The following is an 18,375-nucleotide window of genomic DNA, read 5'->3' on the forward strand; positions in this document are numbered from 1 at the left end:
TTGGGGGAGCAGTGCAAGTGTCTGTTGTAGCTGCACCCAGTGATGCCATGCCATGACCATTCAGCCGCAGCTGGTGGCCCCAGGGGAAAAGAACAGACACCTCCTTCCTGAGCTCAACACCCTTTGGGAGCATTTCAAATGCACAATTCAGGCTTGTAAGCTTTCCAGGGTAGAAGCCTGATCCTCAGAACAATCATTTGGATAAGCTTTTGTTGTGTCTTCAAATCAAAAATCAAACACGATGCAAATCACCATGGTGTATAGTCAGTTAGCTGTTAGACCGAAACATCCCATCAGGTGCTCCGCATAGCAGAGTGAGTCAAAACAGGACTGTATCTGATTTTTATCATCAATCTATGGATACTTGCATGTTTGTATGGGCATTTTCTCCCTGTACACTTAGAAAGTAGCATCTCCATAGGCTATTCCCCACACTAGACCTTTTTCTTGCTGTCTACAGGGAATAAAATCCTCAAAGGCCATTTGTGCCAAAATCACGTTCTCCTCCACTTACTCATTCCAGCTCTGCCATGGTCTCAGCTGTAATTGCTTTCCACTTGAGCAAAGTGATAAAACAAACAAAAAGAAAGTGTGTGGTAACTCTGGCAAGTCTCTGAAGCCTGCAGAGGGAAGGCTTGGTGTCAGCACTGGGAGAGAGGAGGTTCCTGGGGTTCCCTCTGGTACCCCTAGGCAGTTACAGTTGCCCATCTGCCCTGTGGAGGGGACTCCAGTGAAGCTCTTGAGAGCCAAGAGAGCCCCTTTCTGTAGACAACTACCACCATCAGGCTTTCCCACATGGCAAGGAAAGCAGGGTGTGCTGGGGAGAACAGCATTTTGATCCTTCAGGCCGGACATTTCTTTACCAAGTGCTTTAGTCCACAAAGCTTGAACTTGCCAGTGCTGCTGTGCAAAAGCCTGCCTCCCCAAGCTGACCTGGCAGCCTGGCCACAGAGCGGGAAGAGATGCCACTGATGTGGAAGTACTGCTGGTCTCCCCAGATGTTGAGAGAAATAAGTTTTCAAATTCAGAAGGCAACTCAGAGGGAGATGGAATAAAAAGAAAAGAGGATTTGCCCACGTCTACTCACTGTACACCCGCACAGCACATCCTTTCACTTTTGATTTCTTCCTCTAAAACTCTCCTGTGCCTCACAGTTGGCAAGGCATAAAACTCTGCCTAGGAAAAGTCTCTCTCATTACAAGGGATGCAATGTCTTTTTGTTTCTAGCTTGGAGAAACAAAAGATGCTTTTCCCCCTCATGTATGGACCAGAATGAGTTTTTGAGTCTTTTCAGCCACTTCCTCAGACTTTCTTATCCCTCAGGTCTGTCCTGAATACAAGAGCGTGAACAGAGCTTGAAGATGGAGAGCAGAGGTATTGCTTGATGTTGCAATTGTCTTTCAGGTGGTGTTCATTTCATACGTATTTGTGTTGCACTACAAGCACACACCATGGTAACGACCAGCACTCTTACCTAGGGTTATTACTAACAGCAGAATACAACAGAAAGCCTTTTCTCTCTCCCGGGGAGATCTGTTGAGGATGTCTGTGACTCAGCTTGACTTGGTTTCTCTTTATTTGTAGTCCTTCAGTTAAAAACTATGCGGGTACTCCTTTCAGCAAACCTCATTTCTGCAGGAGGGTAATAGCCTGCTGTGTGTGGTTCCTGTTGAATTCTGGGCAGTGCGGGAGGGAAGGGGTTGATGATTGCCTTCAGGGAAACCCAGCCATAAGGAGGTCCTTTCTATCTGGAGGCAAACAGTGGCTAGGGACTGTCTCTCCTGCTGTTACACAGGTAGTCCTGACCCTTATTTGCAAGGTTTTTGGCTGCAAAGCAGAACACCAGAGGTGGTGTTCTGAGTACTGGTGACCCAGGAGTGGGTGCCCACCAGCACAAGAGCGGCCATGGCTGCCTGGGCTCTGGCAATCCACGTTTTACAGGTCAGCAGCAAAACAGCTTGGTGTGTGCAGGTCCCAGTGGGGAAGTTCCTACTAGTTTATCCACACCTTTTTTGTAAGGCTGTGGGAGGCAGGGGCTGGGGAGGACACAGCTCTTCATCATCCTCGTGAGGACATGGGAGACAGGTTTAGATTTGGATGTCCTCTGGGCCACAGCACACCTTCTGCAGGACCCACAGCTGGAGGAGTGCTGCAGGGATGTGAGATTATCCATGGCATCGAGGAAGCCTTCATTCAACTTTCTGAATCTTACAGTTCTCATACAATGAGAATGTTTCCTTAGTACTATATACCAGAAATTATCGTTCTGAAAGGTGAAAGTTCAGAATTTTAGCAGTCATAGCTCCTACTTTCAGTCTGTGGGGAAAAATGGGACATCAGACTTTTGATGTCTCCTTGAAAAAAGTACAGAGTTCTTTACATCTGTTTTTAAAGAAGGGGCAGGATGGGGCTGCTGGCACTTCTCAGAGCAAAAGAAGGAAAAGGTGAGTTTTGAAAATTTGCTGCTCTAGCCCTTTACTATTCCTTAACCTTTAAACTTTACTTTCGGCAGTGTATCTTTGCTGTTCCTGGCTAACACCTAACCAGGTATCAGTTCCCTGATTATTTCCATGGGCACTTGTCCTCACCCATGCAGCCGACATCACTTGCATAATTTGGCTGATGTTGGAGGCCCACAGTTTGACCTTTGGTATATTGCTATGTAGCTGTTGGGGATGTAACATTTGTTAGATAAAGCATAATGTAATGAAAAAAAACATGTAATTGGCAGAAATACCAGAACTAAACTTATACAAGAACATTTGCCTGGCAACTCACTATACGAATCAATGAGCAACGGCTCAGACAACCTGGAAGACACTCTCCACCCCAAAATCCCTATCTAGCTCAGCCTCTACAGACGTGGCACAACTCTGCCTTTGCAGAGAAGGAATTTTAATGTCCCTTGGCATCTGAGGCAGGGACATGACCTAGAGGTGTTCTCCTGTATTCCTGTGTGTACCAGAGGACCTTGGTATTGGTACAGCCCTCAACTGGATGCATTGTCTTGGATCCCCATAGTAACACACCCTGCTGCACAACCTCCTGCTTGGTTTCACCCCAAATGAACTGCTTTGCATGTCCAGTGGTGCCTGGAAATGTGCTATGCAGCATCCTAGTTGTGGGTGCACCTGTAATGCAACCCTGAGCATGATGCTCAGATCAGGGGCCAAGAAGGCTTCTTGATTAATGAATGTGCCAATGCTTTAAACCCTCAGATTCCTCTGGTCCACTGGAATCCCTGGGCTGCAGAGAGATATTACACTCAAAATCTTGTTTATTGGCAAAGAGGAGGCACAATGTATGTATAGGTAAAGCCAAGAATTTATTGTTAGTGTAATGGCAATCTCAAGGCTCCAATCATTCACAGTCTAGATCTGCTGGTCATAGAAAAAGGAAGAATACTAATGCAGTTAAATTAATTTTGCACAGACATAGCTTCTCACCCTTTTCCTGGTGGAATGCTCACCCTTCCCCTGCTCCTCTGTGTCCCAAGGCTGGTGATTTTACCCAGGTGGTGGTGGTGGGGTGGGGTATTAAAGCAAGCTGTCAGCTGTCAGCACCTCCAGCCTTTCCCTGGGTTGAATGTGATGTTCATGCTGATGTTTTTTCCTGCCTCCCTCTAGGATCTGCTTGGGGTAATTTTAATATGTTTTCTAACATGCTTCTATACCTTCTTCTGTCTTCACTGGTCTGCAACTTCACGCTACACCTAATATACTATGTGCGGTGCCCTTTATGTATGTTAGATTCTATTTTTGTTCTGTCTGTTACAGCTAAACTCAGTTTTTGCAGCTCCAGGTCTGCATTTTTTTTAACTGACCATCAGTGAGTTGTGATAGCTTTGGGGACCCAAGTGCCAGCCCATGGCCCATCTTTTACCCTCCTGTACCTGTACTCCTCTGTGCTGCATCCCATGTCCCCACTGCTCAAGGCCCCTGCTGTCATACCAGACTGGTATTTCTATACACTATACCATTTTGTCCAAGTCAGAAATGCTCATTCTGCATAGGATAGGGGGAACCAAGGGGGTGAGAACTTTTACATGCTGAGTATGAAGCCCTTCAGGCACTTCTGTCTCCTGTGCAAGTCCCATCCTCCATAAGCCCTTCTGAGTGGCCGCATCCTGCTTCACAATTTCATGGCACCAGAAGGACCAGAGCAGAGCACATTAATGGTTTCTCAGCTCAGCCCTGAAGCTCAGCCCAGGAAGCCACCCTGCAAAAGTTCACGTTTCATAGGGTAGGCATGAACGCTAGAGAAGAGGAAATATACATTTAAATCCAAACAGGCTCGGCTTGAAAACCAGAAGGCTAGTTTTCAATGCAGCTATGAATTAAGGTAAGAGACAATTTTATTTTACCTGTAATTCAACAGAGCAGGATGACGAGAAATGGGGGTCTCATGAACTTAAGGAAACTCTTCAGTGTGTAGTGCTTGGAATCTAAATGATATTTAATTTGAATAAAGATGATGTAAGTAATGTTTCCATATTGTGAAAGTAGAAAGATGAGCACTTTTATTAATTGAAGTGGACCAGGGCAGAGAAATTTTACTTGGTGACTAATTGTGGCATCTTGTGGTAAGAGAAATATTCACCCTGGCTAGAAGTCCTCAAGGTTAAGGCAATATGCTGATAGATGACTAGTGTGTAGCATTAGGCCAGAAGAACAGACTGAGAAGATAAAGCCCTTCAACTTCATTAAATGATTTTTGTTAGATGTCTGCAGGGATTTTACAACTCACCATTGCTTGCTTTTAGTTTTGGTCAGTGAGCCAACATCCCAAACATCACTGACACTGAAAGATAGCCCAGTACAGAAAATCTGGCAGAGATGATAGAAAGTGTCTGATGTGGACAGACCAGCAAAAGAGTGGCAGAAATTCAAAAGACTTGAAAACTGAACTTTCTGTATGACAACATTACTTGATTTCTCTGTGATTCAGCTTTCCATAGGAAAGACATTGCACAGAATTGTCTGCTGGCTTGGGTGAAAATTTAGGTAACACAGTGACGGCAGCCCATTAAGTACTTGTGAGATATAAACATTGATCCAGAAAGAGCGGCTCCAAAAATCTGATCTGTTGGGGCAAACCCTGCATGGAGGCGGCACAGCCAGAGGCAGTGAACTGGGTGACAGGACAAAAGACAGCAACTGCAATGAATTACGAGGGTTTGGGCAGCTCAGAAAAAAGTCCAAAAGGGAGAGGAAAAGGCTAAAGATTGACAAAGAAGAACACACAGTTAATTGAGAGTAAATCGCATAGTAAATGTGATCTTCCAGGGAGGGGCTGGCAACTCCAGAACATAAATCGCATCTGGAGAGTCAAGAAGGGGTAATGTGCACTGCTCTCTAAAAGAATGGAGAAAATGAAAGGCCCATTTCTAGAGAGCCTTCTCAGATTTCTCAAGGATGCCGAGGCAACATGAGCTTATTAACAACCAAAAGGGGGGCAGGAGGTAAACAGGCAACATCATAAAGGCAGCAAGAGGATGGAATAAACCATAAACAAATAGACGGTTACACAAGGTAACCATAAACAAGTACAAACAGTGCACATAGCTACAAATGATCATTTGTTTTCACTGTCCCTTCGACAGAAAATACAAAAGAAATTTGAATGCCACTTAAGAAGGGAAGGCGTGGGAAAAGAAATACTGAGGAAGAGCAGGTAAGAGAAAATGCTGGCAAAATGCTCAGCTATACATATAAAAAAAGATACAGAGCGTCACAAGCAACCATGCAAACAGAAAGGGAGAACAGGGAAAATAACAGGCTGGAGGAAATACCAGTGAAACAAATTTTCCAAGAAAATCCTGATCCTGGCAATCACCGTCCAGTCAGATGACAACCCCAAACACCCAGTGCAGCCCCTGGGAGGGTGCCTGGTCCCAGCTCTGCGACTATTTCCCAGGCAGCTGCGTTAAAGTGCTCCCCAGCCTCCGCGAGGACAAGAACAAATACTGCTCTTCTACATGATTCTCACGCTGTTTACCTAACTTTGCATCCCCTGGCTGGTCCCTAGGGGCAGGACACTGCCTGGTAACCATCTCAGGTTGCAGAGGCTCTGTGGAGGACTCTTGGATCTGGTCATAGGATCAAAACCACAAAGTCATGAACTTGTGAGTTACAGATGAAAGTTTCAGAGCCATTTCAGTGATTTTTTGAACCTCGACTTTAAGATCCAGGGGAGATGCAGGAGTCTGAATCGTACCGTCAGGTCATATTTCCTAAATGCCTAAGTCATTTCTGAAACAGGTATTTAAGGCTCTGACCTCCTTAGGGCCAGATTTCTAAAGGTACTTTGACCACCAGAGGTTCAGACCAATGTCTTGTGGGATTTTTCAGACGCCCCTTGGCACTTAGCTACCATTCAGAAGAATGAGTTGATTCAGTGATGGTCCCCGAGGAAAATGCCTTGACATGACTATCTGCAACTTCACTTGCTCAAGAGTCTTGGTCATGCCCTGAAACCTGAGCCTATTCCTGCTCTGTTAAGGAGCAGGTGAGACCCCAAGTGTACAGGCACCAAGTCTCCCGCATGGCTGCCCTGTCAGCGTCAGTAGGGCTTTGTCCTCCCCAGAGCTGAGGGAAGGAGCTGAAACCACTGAAAGCTTCATCTTACAGTTTTTGCTGTAAATATACCAGCAACCGCAGGAGTGAGCTGCTAGGGGTTTGGCAGGTTTTGCCGTGGCCCCAGCAAACCACAAACTGCTGCTGTGCTGCTGTCCCTCCTGGATGGCTTGCAGCAAGTCTTCCTGGCAGGGCAATAAAAACAGCAAGTGGAGGGGTGTTGCTGGGGGCAGGATTCACCCAGGGCATCAGGGTTCAGTCCTCTGTGCCCGCTTTGCGGGCATTCAATTTTCTTTTGTATTTTTTGTTGAAGGGACAGTGAAACCAGCCAGCTGGACCATGCACTGACGGAGCAAGAGCAAGATCTTGTTCAAAATAATACCTCTGTGGTTGCTCTGAAGCACAGGTAGTGACGCCCTTGCCACTGGTAGAGACAGTAGTAGGTCCATGGTTTTTTGTTTTCTTTATAAGTCAGAGTACACCTAATTTTGTTGTGATGGGTTCATCTGAAACTTGTGCCCTGGTTACTTGCTGCCCTGCAGCTATCTCCAGGTTAGCATGGAGTATCTCTGAGAAAGCACTTTCCAATGCTGCAAGGCCTTAGGTGAAGGTGAGAGAGATCCTAGGGATTTTGGACTCTATACTATGCCCTCCTGCCCTCCGTGATCCAAGCCTGATTTTTAAAATGCATTTTTTACCCAAAACTATTGGTTTAAGTTTGTGGATTTACATGCTGCTTATCTCCAGCTAGTAGTGGCTGCTTCTAACTTAGTTTGTGATGTTGCTGTAAAAGCTCTAGAACTGGTTCAGGGAAGGGGCATTTTTTTTTCATCTCTTTGACCCAAATGCCTTTGTAAAGGGACCACAGGCTTCTGCAATATTCAGGCTTATATTTATCTTAATCAGCAGTGGTTTCATCAGCTTCCATTTCTGGGTCCTTTATTTAGGACACCTTAAATGACCTAAATTTTTGAAAGCCTCAGCATCGTGCTTCTGCATCTTGAACTCCACCTTGAGTTGGAAAATCCAATAATGAAGCAGCCCAGATCACTACTTGCTTTTAAAAAGCTTATCCTCGAAGTCTTGGGGGATCCTTCATAAATTAAATTGCCCAAATCAATAAGCAGTTATTAAACTTGCAGAACTCTGCTGAGCCACATAAATGGTCCAGCTGATCTGAGAATAAATCACAGGAGAAAGAAGAAACACCAAAGAAAGGAATTTCTTCACCTTAAAGTCATCAGGGCAGGACTGGGGGAGCAAGGCTGCATCTGAGATTATACCACACCCACTCAGGAGCGATGGAGGAATGATAAAAGAATGGGTTAGAAGTAGGGAAAACACTCAGGATTTAACAGAGGCAGTGCAGACTGGCTGTTTGATAACAACATCCCCATCCCCAAACTGTGCTGCTTTCTTTCCACAGCCATCATATAGCCTCCCCTCTAACCCAAGCCCAGCAGCTGCTCCGTTCTCTTCACAGGACCCCACCTCCTTCCAGGGGGTCCCGTCCTGGGATTTGGGCTAGCTAGTGCTGGTGAAGTACCTGGAGAGAGGACAGTTTGGCTTTTTCAGTCATTTATTACCAAAACAGAGTCCTGGTTGTTAAGAAAGACAAGTGTGCCTCAATAGCCCACTTGCTCTGCCTCTCTGCCTATCAGGGCTGTAGGGTCTCACCCAGTACCCCACTTCTGAGCTCCTCCACCGTGTTTGGCCTAAACCCATTTCCCAGACTGATATCTTCCCTTGATGTGGAGACCCTCAGACATGCAAAAATCTCCTTTTCCTACTTGAAGTCTGTTCCAGTCATTAGCCTTTCAGCGTTAAAAATGTCTATCTGATTTCTAGCTTGCATGATTCTGGTTTGAATTTCCATGTGTTGGTTTATGGTATGGCTAATCCCACTAAATTAGCAAGATTATTAACACAAGCACAAGTGAAATTAAGTGTTATCAAAGTGTGCCTACAGCCCCAGTATCAAGCTCTACAATGGTAAAGTCTTCCCTCTTATGTCCCTTCCCATTTAGCACATCCTTAAACACCGAAGGGTTGCATCAGTTTTTCTTACTGCAACCTCTGGCTGCAAACTCAGTTGCAGAGTCTGCCTGTATCACCAGTCAGGTTTCCAGGGATATGCACCCCCACTCTCGAGACACTGTGTTGTTTAACTACAAGGTATTCACTTTGGCTGCATTAAAGCCAATATAAATCACCCGAGAAGCCCCAGATTACTCAGATCTGTCTGAATCACTGTTCAATTCTTTCTTTTACCACTTCCCCCTGCCAGCTCTGATTCCCAGTCTGCTTTCAGACCACTGATGAAAATACTGAAGAGTTTGTGGCTTTCAACTGATCATTCCTGCAGACATTTACAAGCAATATTTGTAGTTCAGTGAGTCTTCCTCCATGGCTGGCTGGCTTTTGAAATCTGACAGCTAACCAGCCCACATCCCATTATAATGCTTTGTTGGGCTTGTGATGCTTTGGGCTGGAGAGATGCACCAATTAAATAGGCAGGCAAAGCTCCAACTGTCCCATGCAGTATCCTTTATCATCCTTGCAATCTCATTAGATGTCCAAACTAAAGCTTCTCTATTACAAAGCCACGCAGACTGGCAATAGCTATGCTATCCCCCTTTACTGTTTAAATTTTATTTTGCCCAGGTTAAAGGCTAGGTTATACTAGCTGTTTCAGCTTGCTTCCCACTTTTGAAGGTCAGCATTGTGTCAGCTGCTTCCAGCATCTGTAGAGGTGGAATGGGGAGAATGTGTCCCCGCTTCAGGACTGAATAAAAGACTGAGATTTAAGATTTAAAGTAACTGTACCTGATGGGCTGGGCCTGTTTTTGACTCTGGCTATCTAACGTGATCCCAAGCAACTCCAGAGACTGTCCCCTAAGAATGGAACTACCCTGCCCTGAAACTAAGTGAATTACAGAAACCAGTTGGGTGTAGGACTAGAAACTGGGCCCCACCTCCGGTTAGTGTATTGCCCATAAGTCTAAGTTTTGGTTTGGGTATCATCCAAACTGTCATTAGCGGTGTTCGCGGCTGTCTGGTGATTGCATGGTAGTTGCTTGGCGCCAGGTTGGTTAAGAGTTTCACTCAGAGTGCTATGAAGACTCGTATCTCTCCTACTAGTTTCCACCCAGTTCTGGCTAATTCCCTTAAATGTCTTCGGTTTGTGTGTTAGAAGTGCCACCAGCAGCTATGACATTTCATTTGGAGGTACCTGAGGACATCCCTATGGTCTTGCCAAGAATCACCAGCCAGCAAGAAGCAGATGGGTGTGGTCACAAATGTGCAAAAGCAACAGCGTTTATGTTTTGGTAGGGTGGTGGCAGCTCAGATCTAAGGGTGAGAAAGGTGTATGCGCCTGCAGGGTTTCACAGGGTTTTCCACAAAGCCTACAACTTCCCTGGGCCAGCTGAATCATCAGCATGCAGCTCCAGCCTGTTCAGCATGGGCTGAAAACATGCTTTGCTTGCAGGAGAAAAGCGTGCAAGTCAGCCTCACCGAGAAATGCTGACTAAGGTGTGCCAATCGTTCTCAGGCTTAGAATCTTTTACTAGTATATTGTGCAAATCTGAAGTGTGACCTGTGTTTTGTTATCATGGAGAGGCAAATGCTCACAGACCCCTCTTCTTGGCAGTAAAGCTTGTGACATGGCACTTGGCTGAAGCGGCAGGGATAATAACTGGAAAGATCAGATGCATAAACAGCATTTGGCTTTTGTGGCACCCACCCTGCTGCCAGTGCTGTTTGAAGGTTGAAATGCAACTTCTGTTGCTTAGAGGAGTTTGTGGATCTCTCATAATTTCAGTTCCCTATGTATTACATAGAGCGCACATGGTTATTGGGAATAGCTGGGTTGAGAAACAGGGGGTTTGGTCCTACAGACTATTATCTTTGAGATAGCTATAAACGTGATTAAAAGCAGAAGTGTTTGTGGGGAGTAGGGTGCTGGGGAAATATGGGGAGAGAGCAAAGTGGTTAAACAGTTCCATGAGAAGCAGAACTGAATCTACTATTTCCTCTACTCAGCAAGGGAAAATGTCTAGTGGAGGGACCTCGTAGCCCTGCAGTCCTTATTCAGCGTCATCCATGCTCTTCAGTTCACTTTGTCCCTTGGGTGAACAATTAATGTAAGCACAAGAGAGAAAATTGGGTTGACGCTGACATTGAGAAGACTATAGTATATACTGTGGTGAACTTTATGAGGCTGATGGAGAATACCTGGCAGGAAAGGATGGAGGATGGGCAGAGCTTTAGGGCGCAGTAGAATTGCATCATATTATGCCTATCTGGCACACGCTGGGTTTTGGGAGCCCTTTGGAGTTTGTAGCCCACCCGTTGAGTAATATCAGCTTAAAGTGAGCAAAGTGGTATCAGAGGAGCTAAATATTCAGAAAGAACTGATGACATTGCATATGCAGGATGAGTGTGAAGGGAGGATATGAGTGTGTGACTGGTGATCTGTGCTGGGTTTGGCTGGGATGGAGTTAATTTTCTTCACTGTAGCAGGTACAGTGTGTTTTGGACTTGGTATGAGAATAGTGCTGATGGCACGTTGATGTTTTAGCTCTTGCTAAGTGGTGGCTAAGTGTCCCTAAGTAGTGCCTATACTAGTCAAGAACTTGTCCAGCTTCCCCTGCTCTGCCAGGGGCACAAGAAGCCGGGAGGGGAGGGGGCACAGCCAGGACAGCTGACCCCAACTGACCAAAGGGATATCCCATACGATATGATGTTATGCTCAGTATATAAAGCTCGGGGAAGAAGAAGGAAGGGGGGGAATGCATTTGGAGTGATGGTGTTTGTCTTCCCAAGTAACCCTTAGGCGTGATGGAGCCCTGCTTTCCTGGAGATGGCTGAACACCTGCCTGCCGATGGGAAGGAGTGAACAAATTCCTTGTTTTGCTTTGCTTGCACGTGCAGCTTTTCCTTTTCCTTTTCATTATTATTGTTGTTATTATTATTATTGTAACTATTACTGTTTTGCTTTACCTATTAAACTGTCTTTACCTCAACCCCTGAGTTTTCTCACTTTTTACCCTTCCGATTCTCTCCCCCAACCCACCAGGGGGGAGTGAGCGAGTGGCTGTGTGGGGCTTAGTTGCTGGCTGGGGCTAAACCACAACAGTCCTAAACAAAATCCAGGACCTACTGAGTGGACAAGACACAGACTGGGCCAGCAGTTTCAGATGCCAATGTCATATTGGTAAGTGTAGTTCTCGCTTGCCCCAGCACATGCTATGCAGCATCTCGCCTTTCCCATTCATGTAGGTACCACAGGCTTTGCAACCACCCATCCAGGGGTAAAGGAAATAATTTGCTACTGTAGAAATAAATTATCCCCATCAGTGAGCTAGAAGAGATCACAGGATTGAAAAGGTAGTTCACGAGAATTCGCAGCCCAAGTGATGTTCCTCTTTACTTCAAGAAGGCCAGGAGTTCGTCCTGCACCTCCATGTAAATGTTCTCCTGCAAATAATGTGGCCATTTCCATGCCCATATTTCTCTCCAGACAATGCCAGTGGGCACCGCCTGTGCAGAAGTCTGCCAGATCTGAGCATTACCCAGTGGTAGGAGCTGCACTTCCTTACACATGTGTTCCCCCTGTGCCCAGTAGAGTGCAGTGGCTTCTATGGAAACATGGAAACTCTCCAGAGGAACAAGCTGCCTTTCTAGACATTAATTAAGGGAGCAAATATAGGAAAGACCAGCACAGTTAGAGGCTCTCAGAGAGGAGAGTAAACCAATGTGTGCTCCCTCTCTCCAGATCAGCGATTTCAGACAGCACACACAGTCTAGACAAGTACCACCCAGCAGCCCTCTCTGGATGCCTGCACAGTTAGCAAAGATGCTAATGGGATACAAGCAGCCATCAATCAGTTTTTTCCTTTGTGCATGATGGAACTTCTGCTTGTCACACCAGGAAAGACATGTCTGAAACAGGCGCTTACACGGCAGAGAAGCAGCTGGGGCGCTGTGCAGAGACATCATGGCCTCTGTCTGGCTTTGTCACAGAGTCACGAAGTTAGGGTGGGGCTTCTGGAGGCCTTTTGTCCAAACCCACGCTCAGAGCAGGGCTGGCAGAGTTTCAAGTATCTCCAGGGATGGAGATCCCACAAACTCCCTGAAGCCCTGTCCTGGTGTTTGACCACCCTCACAGTGAATGTTTTTTTCCCATATAGTGAGTAACAATTTCCCATGGCCATTGCCTCTTATTCCTCTGAGGAAAGTTGTCTGCTTTGCCTTTACACCTTCTCACTAGATCCCCCTTGAGAAGTCTGTTGTTGGGGTTGATCAAACCCAGTTCTCAGCATCTTCTCATATGCCAGGTGCTCCAGCCCCAGTCATTTTGGTAGCCCTCAATTACCACATGCTGGTGCATCAGTGAAGAGCCAGCTGTGGAGCACATCAGCTCACAGAGTAAGAAGGACGCTCTGCTACTGTGCAGACGGGTGCAGTAACAGCTCAGTGGCAAGGAGCTGGGTGTGCTGGTGTAGCGACTCATACTCAGCACAAAAGACTTGGTGCGCCCCGACACAAGGTACCTGCTGCATACATTTAGTCTCAGAGGATAAGAAAGGGTGGGAAGGCAGAAAATTTTGGGCTATTGGGATTATGTACAATGTCTCCTGCTCAATTCTGTATCCCTCAACAAAGTAGATAAAGTTATGACTGGAGAGAGACATGAAGAGATGAGGAACCTGTCATATATCTCTGTAGGCAACTCCAATTAGTCTTCTCATCAGTAGAAAATCAGTATCATCTTTGCAATTGCTGTCAGCTTCTGTCCCAGCACCTAGGCATTTCCTATTTGTCCCCTTTAATTCTGCTGCTGTCAGATACCACATCTTCAGAAGATGGAGAATTAAACTGGGCTGCAAACAAGGGGCTGGACAGACTCTGCAGGCAGACTCAGCTCACAGTTCAAATTGAAAGGCACTGCAAGAGCTGCTCAACCTATGGGTGTGCTTGCCTGCTGCAAACATCCTTCCCCACACTCTGCCCACACCCCAGAACTATTACCACTGAGGTAGCCCTTCATCTAGACCACTTTTCTGTGCAAAACCACAAAGACTGTTTTCTAATGCCTCTCTTTGGAATCTTCTCATTTAAATGTTTTGGGTACAACTAGGCTTTGAACTTTCAGAATAAGAAGTTATTTTAAAACAGAGAGCCTGGATTTCCATCTAGCACAAAAAAACCTCTTTGAGAAATGACTGCAAAATAAGAGGCCAGAACTTCATGGCCCACACCACAAACAGCACTCTGGCAACGAGGCATTAGGAGAAAATGTCAATATGGTCACCCATAGTCATAGAAAATGTAAATAGTAGCCACCCACGGGGGAGTTTGTTGTAGCTACCACTGCATCATATGAAACTTCTTTGGCAAGGACTGTCTCATACTTCAGGACATCTTTATTTCATACTTAGTCTTGCAAGGCTTATTTTAAACAGAGGCTATGCAAACTATTGCTATCAGTGAAACGTGGACATGTAGGCTGGGATTCCAACCACTTTGCTGTAAGTATCAGTAGTGGGAGTAGTTATACACCATCGATGTCTACCACTGGGTAGTGTGCCCATGCTCTCCTTATAGTCAAAAGGAGTTTCATCAATGCAGCCAGCAGAGCCTGGAAAGCAGTCTGTCTTGTCTTAAAGCAGATGTAGCCTGCCCTGCGTTGGATCAGACGCACTACTCTTCATTGGCTGTATTGACCGCATCTCCCACTAACAGGAGATGTAAACATCTATATTAGAGACAGCTTATGATCACTGAACTGAGTCCCTTCTTTACAGTCAACAGGTGGTTGCTGTAAGAAGATTATGACACTGTGACCGAGGGATAGTTACTAGTTGCAGTTTTGTTATCACTGACCTTTCCTTTCAGTCTCAGCTTTAACAGGTTGGCCATATTGTCATCTCCGTGGGCTTCTGCACAGTGTGTCACACTCAATTTCCTTCTTTCCTACAGTGAGAGCAAGTAACGGACACTTACAAGCTTTTTACCCCAACCAGGGGGCAGACTGAATGCAGTAACATCTGCTCCCCTCTAGGATTTTTGGTTCCTTGCAAACAGAAATCTTTGCAGGGACTTGAACACCACATCCCAAGGGAGTGCAGAGGAACTGATGGGTGCCCCGAGTTATTCGATGTGCAGACCAGTAAGCCCAGAGGTCACACACCTGCACCGCATACTCTCATTGGGTGCAGCCTCCAAGCTAACAAGCCTTGGCTCCACTCTGCCTGCCTTGCAGCCAAGGCAGGAGCAGTCACGAGACACTTTGATGCTTGAGGAAAAGGGCCAATATAGTTTCTCTTCTTTTGATCATAAGATTATTTTTTAAAAAAACCTCATCAAAGAGATGCTTGCTCCCAAGGGATGTCCCGGTCCAAACTTTGCTCCTCCCACGTCAGCAAACATCGGCTCAGACCCAGCCAAACTGGGCGTCTTAACACACTTCTACCCCAGGGCTAACGTGGGGTGAGACTGTGCTCTTGGTGGTGTTGACAGGCAGCACATGCTGATCAACAGCTACATGTGAGGTATTGTTTCCTGCTGAGCACCACCCAACAGGCTGGGACAGCACCTGCATTTCTCACGCTGCAATGCACCTCCTGCAGAGCTCGGTTAGTTGGATGTCAGTTTGCTGCTGAATTCTGCTGCTCTTCCAATAAACAGGGGCTTACTCAACAGCCCTTGACATTCTCATTTATTTTTTTTTTTATCCTAAAGAGCTAATTTTCAGTGAAGTACATTTAACAGCAGAATCTGGGCTTTTGTTAGGACCTACCATCACCTCCACAATAATACAACTCTCACTAACCCAAATAGTGACAAAATCCCAAAGCGTGCATGTAAGTGACATCTCTCAGCATTTTACCATAGCAGATACTGGATCTCTCTACCGTTATTCTCTTTTCTCTTTTCATGTTGCCTCTAGCCAGAAGATCCAGCATGATGGAAGCATTCACAGAAACGACACCTGAATACGCTTATGACGAACATGCTTTTTCCTGCAACAAGACTGACATCCAAGAATTTGGGAAAATATTTCTGCCAATATTTTACATTGTAGTGTTTGCTCTTGGCCTCACAGGGAATCTAATGGTGGTTTTTGTCATTGTGAAAGAAGGCGGTAAAAAAAGCATCACTGATATCTATCTCCTGAACTTGGCTATCTCGGACCTTCTCTTTGTGATCTCCCTCCCCTTCTGGGCTTCCTACACGGTGCGTGGATGGACCCTTGGGACTATTCCATGCAGAGCCGTTTCCTCACTGTATTACATTGGCTTCTTTGGGGGCATGTTCTTTATTACTGTTATCAGTATCGACAGATATTTGGCCATTGTCCGGGCAACGTATTCTCTGAAATCCAGAACAATGAAACATGGCTTTCTTATAACCTGTGGAGTATGGCCAATAGCGATTTTAGTTTCAGTGCCACATTTTGTGTTCTCCCAGCAGGTAGAAAATGACTGCATTTCTGTCTTCCCCCAGGAGCTGGAGAACATCTGGCCGGTGTTCTGCAATGTGGAGCTGAACACCATTGGCTTTTTCACCCCAGTCTGCATCATATGCTATTGCTACTATGGGATGGTCAAAACCCTGCTGTCCTGCAAAAATCAGAAAAAAACACGAGCCATAAAACTTATCTTGGTTGTGGTGGTTGTGTTTTTAATGTTTTGGTCCCCCTACAATGTACTGATTTTTCTAGAGACTTTAAAGCACTATGAGTTATTCACAAGTTGCAACCAAATTAAATCATTGGACTATGCAATGCACCTGACCGAAACCATTGCATTCAGTCACTGTTGTCTCAATCCCCTTATCTATGCCTTCGCTGGGGAGAAATTCAGGAAATACCTTTATCAAGTCTGCTTAAAGTACTGCCCATTCCTGTGTTTCTGTGGCCCCTGCAGTCGCTACCAGGTGACCTATTCGGCTAGTTATGCAGAAAGCGTTGTAGGCAGCAATGTAACCCTGAACACCAGTGAACAGGATGGCTCTGTCTTTGTCTAAAAGGCTCTGTGAAGAAGAAGTGTATGTAAATATGTCTTCTGCAGCGCTAACCACTGCTGGCAGTGTAAGAGAACAACCCCTCGCCTTGGATACAAGGAGTGTTGTAGATGTTTATTTAGTGTGAATCTAAGGGGTATTGTATATGATTAGTTAGCGTGAATCTAGACTCTTTCCTTTTTGATTAAGCATTATGAATAGTTAATCTAAGGCTAGGGACGGGATGTCTTGGCCATCAGCTCACTCATTTAGGTAATGACAAATGTTCCTTTTTAGAAGAAAAATGAGTGAGAGCTGCTAAGAGAAGATAGCTTGAAGTAGTCGTTTCTAGGTAACGAGGGTTAGGATACCTCATCGATCAAGACCACCAAAGACTGAAGAGAGGAAAGCATGCATGGAAGAATCTGAAGTGGAGACAAGAAGAACGACTCAGTGCCATTATATAACTTATGTAGATTAGAATGAATATGCATTACATAGGTAGAAACGTAGAATCATAGAATGTCCTGAGTTGGAAGGGACCTGCAAGGATCATCGAGTCCAACTTCTGTCCCTGCACAGGACAACCCCAAAATTCACACCAAACCTCTGAGGGGTGTTGTCCAAGTGTTTCTTGAATATTGTCAGGCTTGGTGCCGTGACTGCCTCCTTGGGGAGCCTGTTCCAGTGCTCCACCACCCTCTGGGTGAAGAACCTTTTCCTACTACCCAACCTAAACCTCCCCTGGCACATCTTCCTGCCATTCCCTCGGGTCCTGTCATTGGTCACCAGACAGAAGAAAATATATATGGACTTACTATGTAAATATGGTAAGGTAGCCAGTTTCAATGTGCTTGATTTGTGGAAAACCACTGAGTGCCCAGGCTTGTGCAACCCTGAAATAAATTAGCAATGCCTCTCCTGAGTGTGTGATTATTGACTCATTGCACAATGGGTGACAAATCCACTTTTTGGACAACATCATGGAGACAATTAGCAATTATACCTCCTCCTTTAAGAGGTTTTTTTTATGGAGGAAATACAGAATGGCACCTTTGCTACCTTCTTCTATGATGTCCTCTCCTTCACTATAATAACTTCTCAGTACCTTGACCATCCTTGGGCAGTTAAGATACATCTATTGGCAATTCTGGGGAATATTGTCTTGGTTTTGTCTATGGTTAATAAGGAATTTAAGAATATCATCCAGAGATCTGCCCCAAGACTCAATAGGTATGAGTGGCAGGGTATGTGGGATAGTATGGGCAAATACCTGGGATGGTGGACACCTCCAGTGTTTTGGAGTTTTACCCCTGAACAAGTGCAGAATCCTGAAAAACTACTATTTGGAGAAAGTATGTTGTCACCCTGGCAACTCCAGAGACACCTATTACTGCAATGTGCTGGGGCCTGGCCCATGCCTACCGAGCCCCGTTCAACATTATTCAGTACCCACAAGGGGAAGAGAAGGTCTCTGGATCTAAAAAGACAAAGAAAAAGAAAGCAACAGGCACTGAGGCCACGCGCCATGGGCCATTCTATGGTTTTACGTACGTGACCACAGAAAGGACATGAGGAAGTGGGATGGAAAACCTGTGTCAACCCTAGAGGCACCAGTACGTGAGTTGCAAGGAAAAACCATCACTCAGGAGGGTTCTTCTAGGAAAGTCACTGCTCCAGTTTCCAGTAAGCAATTCCCCAGACAGGAGTAGAAGCACTGATTTTGTTTCTAAGTGTAATAGAGGGAGTCCTGATTCACATTTACAAGAAGTGAGTAGTGACTACTATG

The 18,375-nt window shown here is 45.6% G+C and overlaps 1 protein-coding gene across 5 annotated transcripts; it reads left to right on the top strand.

Annotated features, from left to right (window-relative positions):
- The first annotated feature begins 4,136 nt into the window (after positions 1–4,136).
- On the top strand, positions 4,137–17,508 carry CX3CR1 (C-X3-C motif chemokine receptor 1). 5 transcript variants are annotated; one of them, XM_075083494.1, is made up of 4 exons: positions 4,259–4,341; positions 5,603–5,673; positions 11,656–11,793; positions 15,532–17,508. In XM_075083494.1, the coding sequence occupies exon 4, from the start codon at positions 15,546–15,548 to the stop codon at positions 16,608–16,610; it is 1,065 nt and encodes a 354-aa protein (XP_074939595.1). In that variant the 5' UTR covers positions 4,259–4,341; positions 5,603–5,673; positions 11,656–11,793; positions 15,532–15,545; the 3' UTR covers positions 16,611–17,508. The 5 variants fall into 5 exon arrangements, 4 of the variants coding, with proteins under 4 accessions (XP_074939598.1, XP_074939595.1, XP_074939597.1 ...); XR_012659010.1 differs by lacking the exons at positions 11,656–11,793; positions 15,532–17,508 and adding an exon at positions 6,889–6,981; XM_075083496.1 differs by lacking the exon at positions 11,656–11,793.
- Positions 17,509–18,375: the final 867 nt, after the last annotated feature.

This window comes from Phalacrocorax aristotelis, chromosome 2 (assembly GCF_949628215.1).
Source record: "Phalacrocorax aristotelis chromosome 2, bGulAri2.1, whole genome shotgun sequence".
Taxonomy (NCBI): Eukaryota; Metazoa; Chordata; class Aves; order Suliformes; family Phalacrocoracidae; genus Phalacrocorax; species Phalacrocorax aristotelis.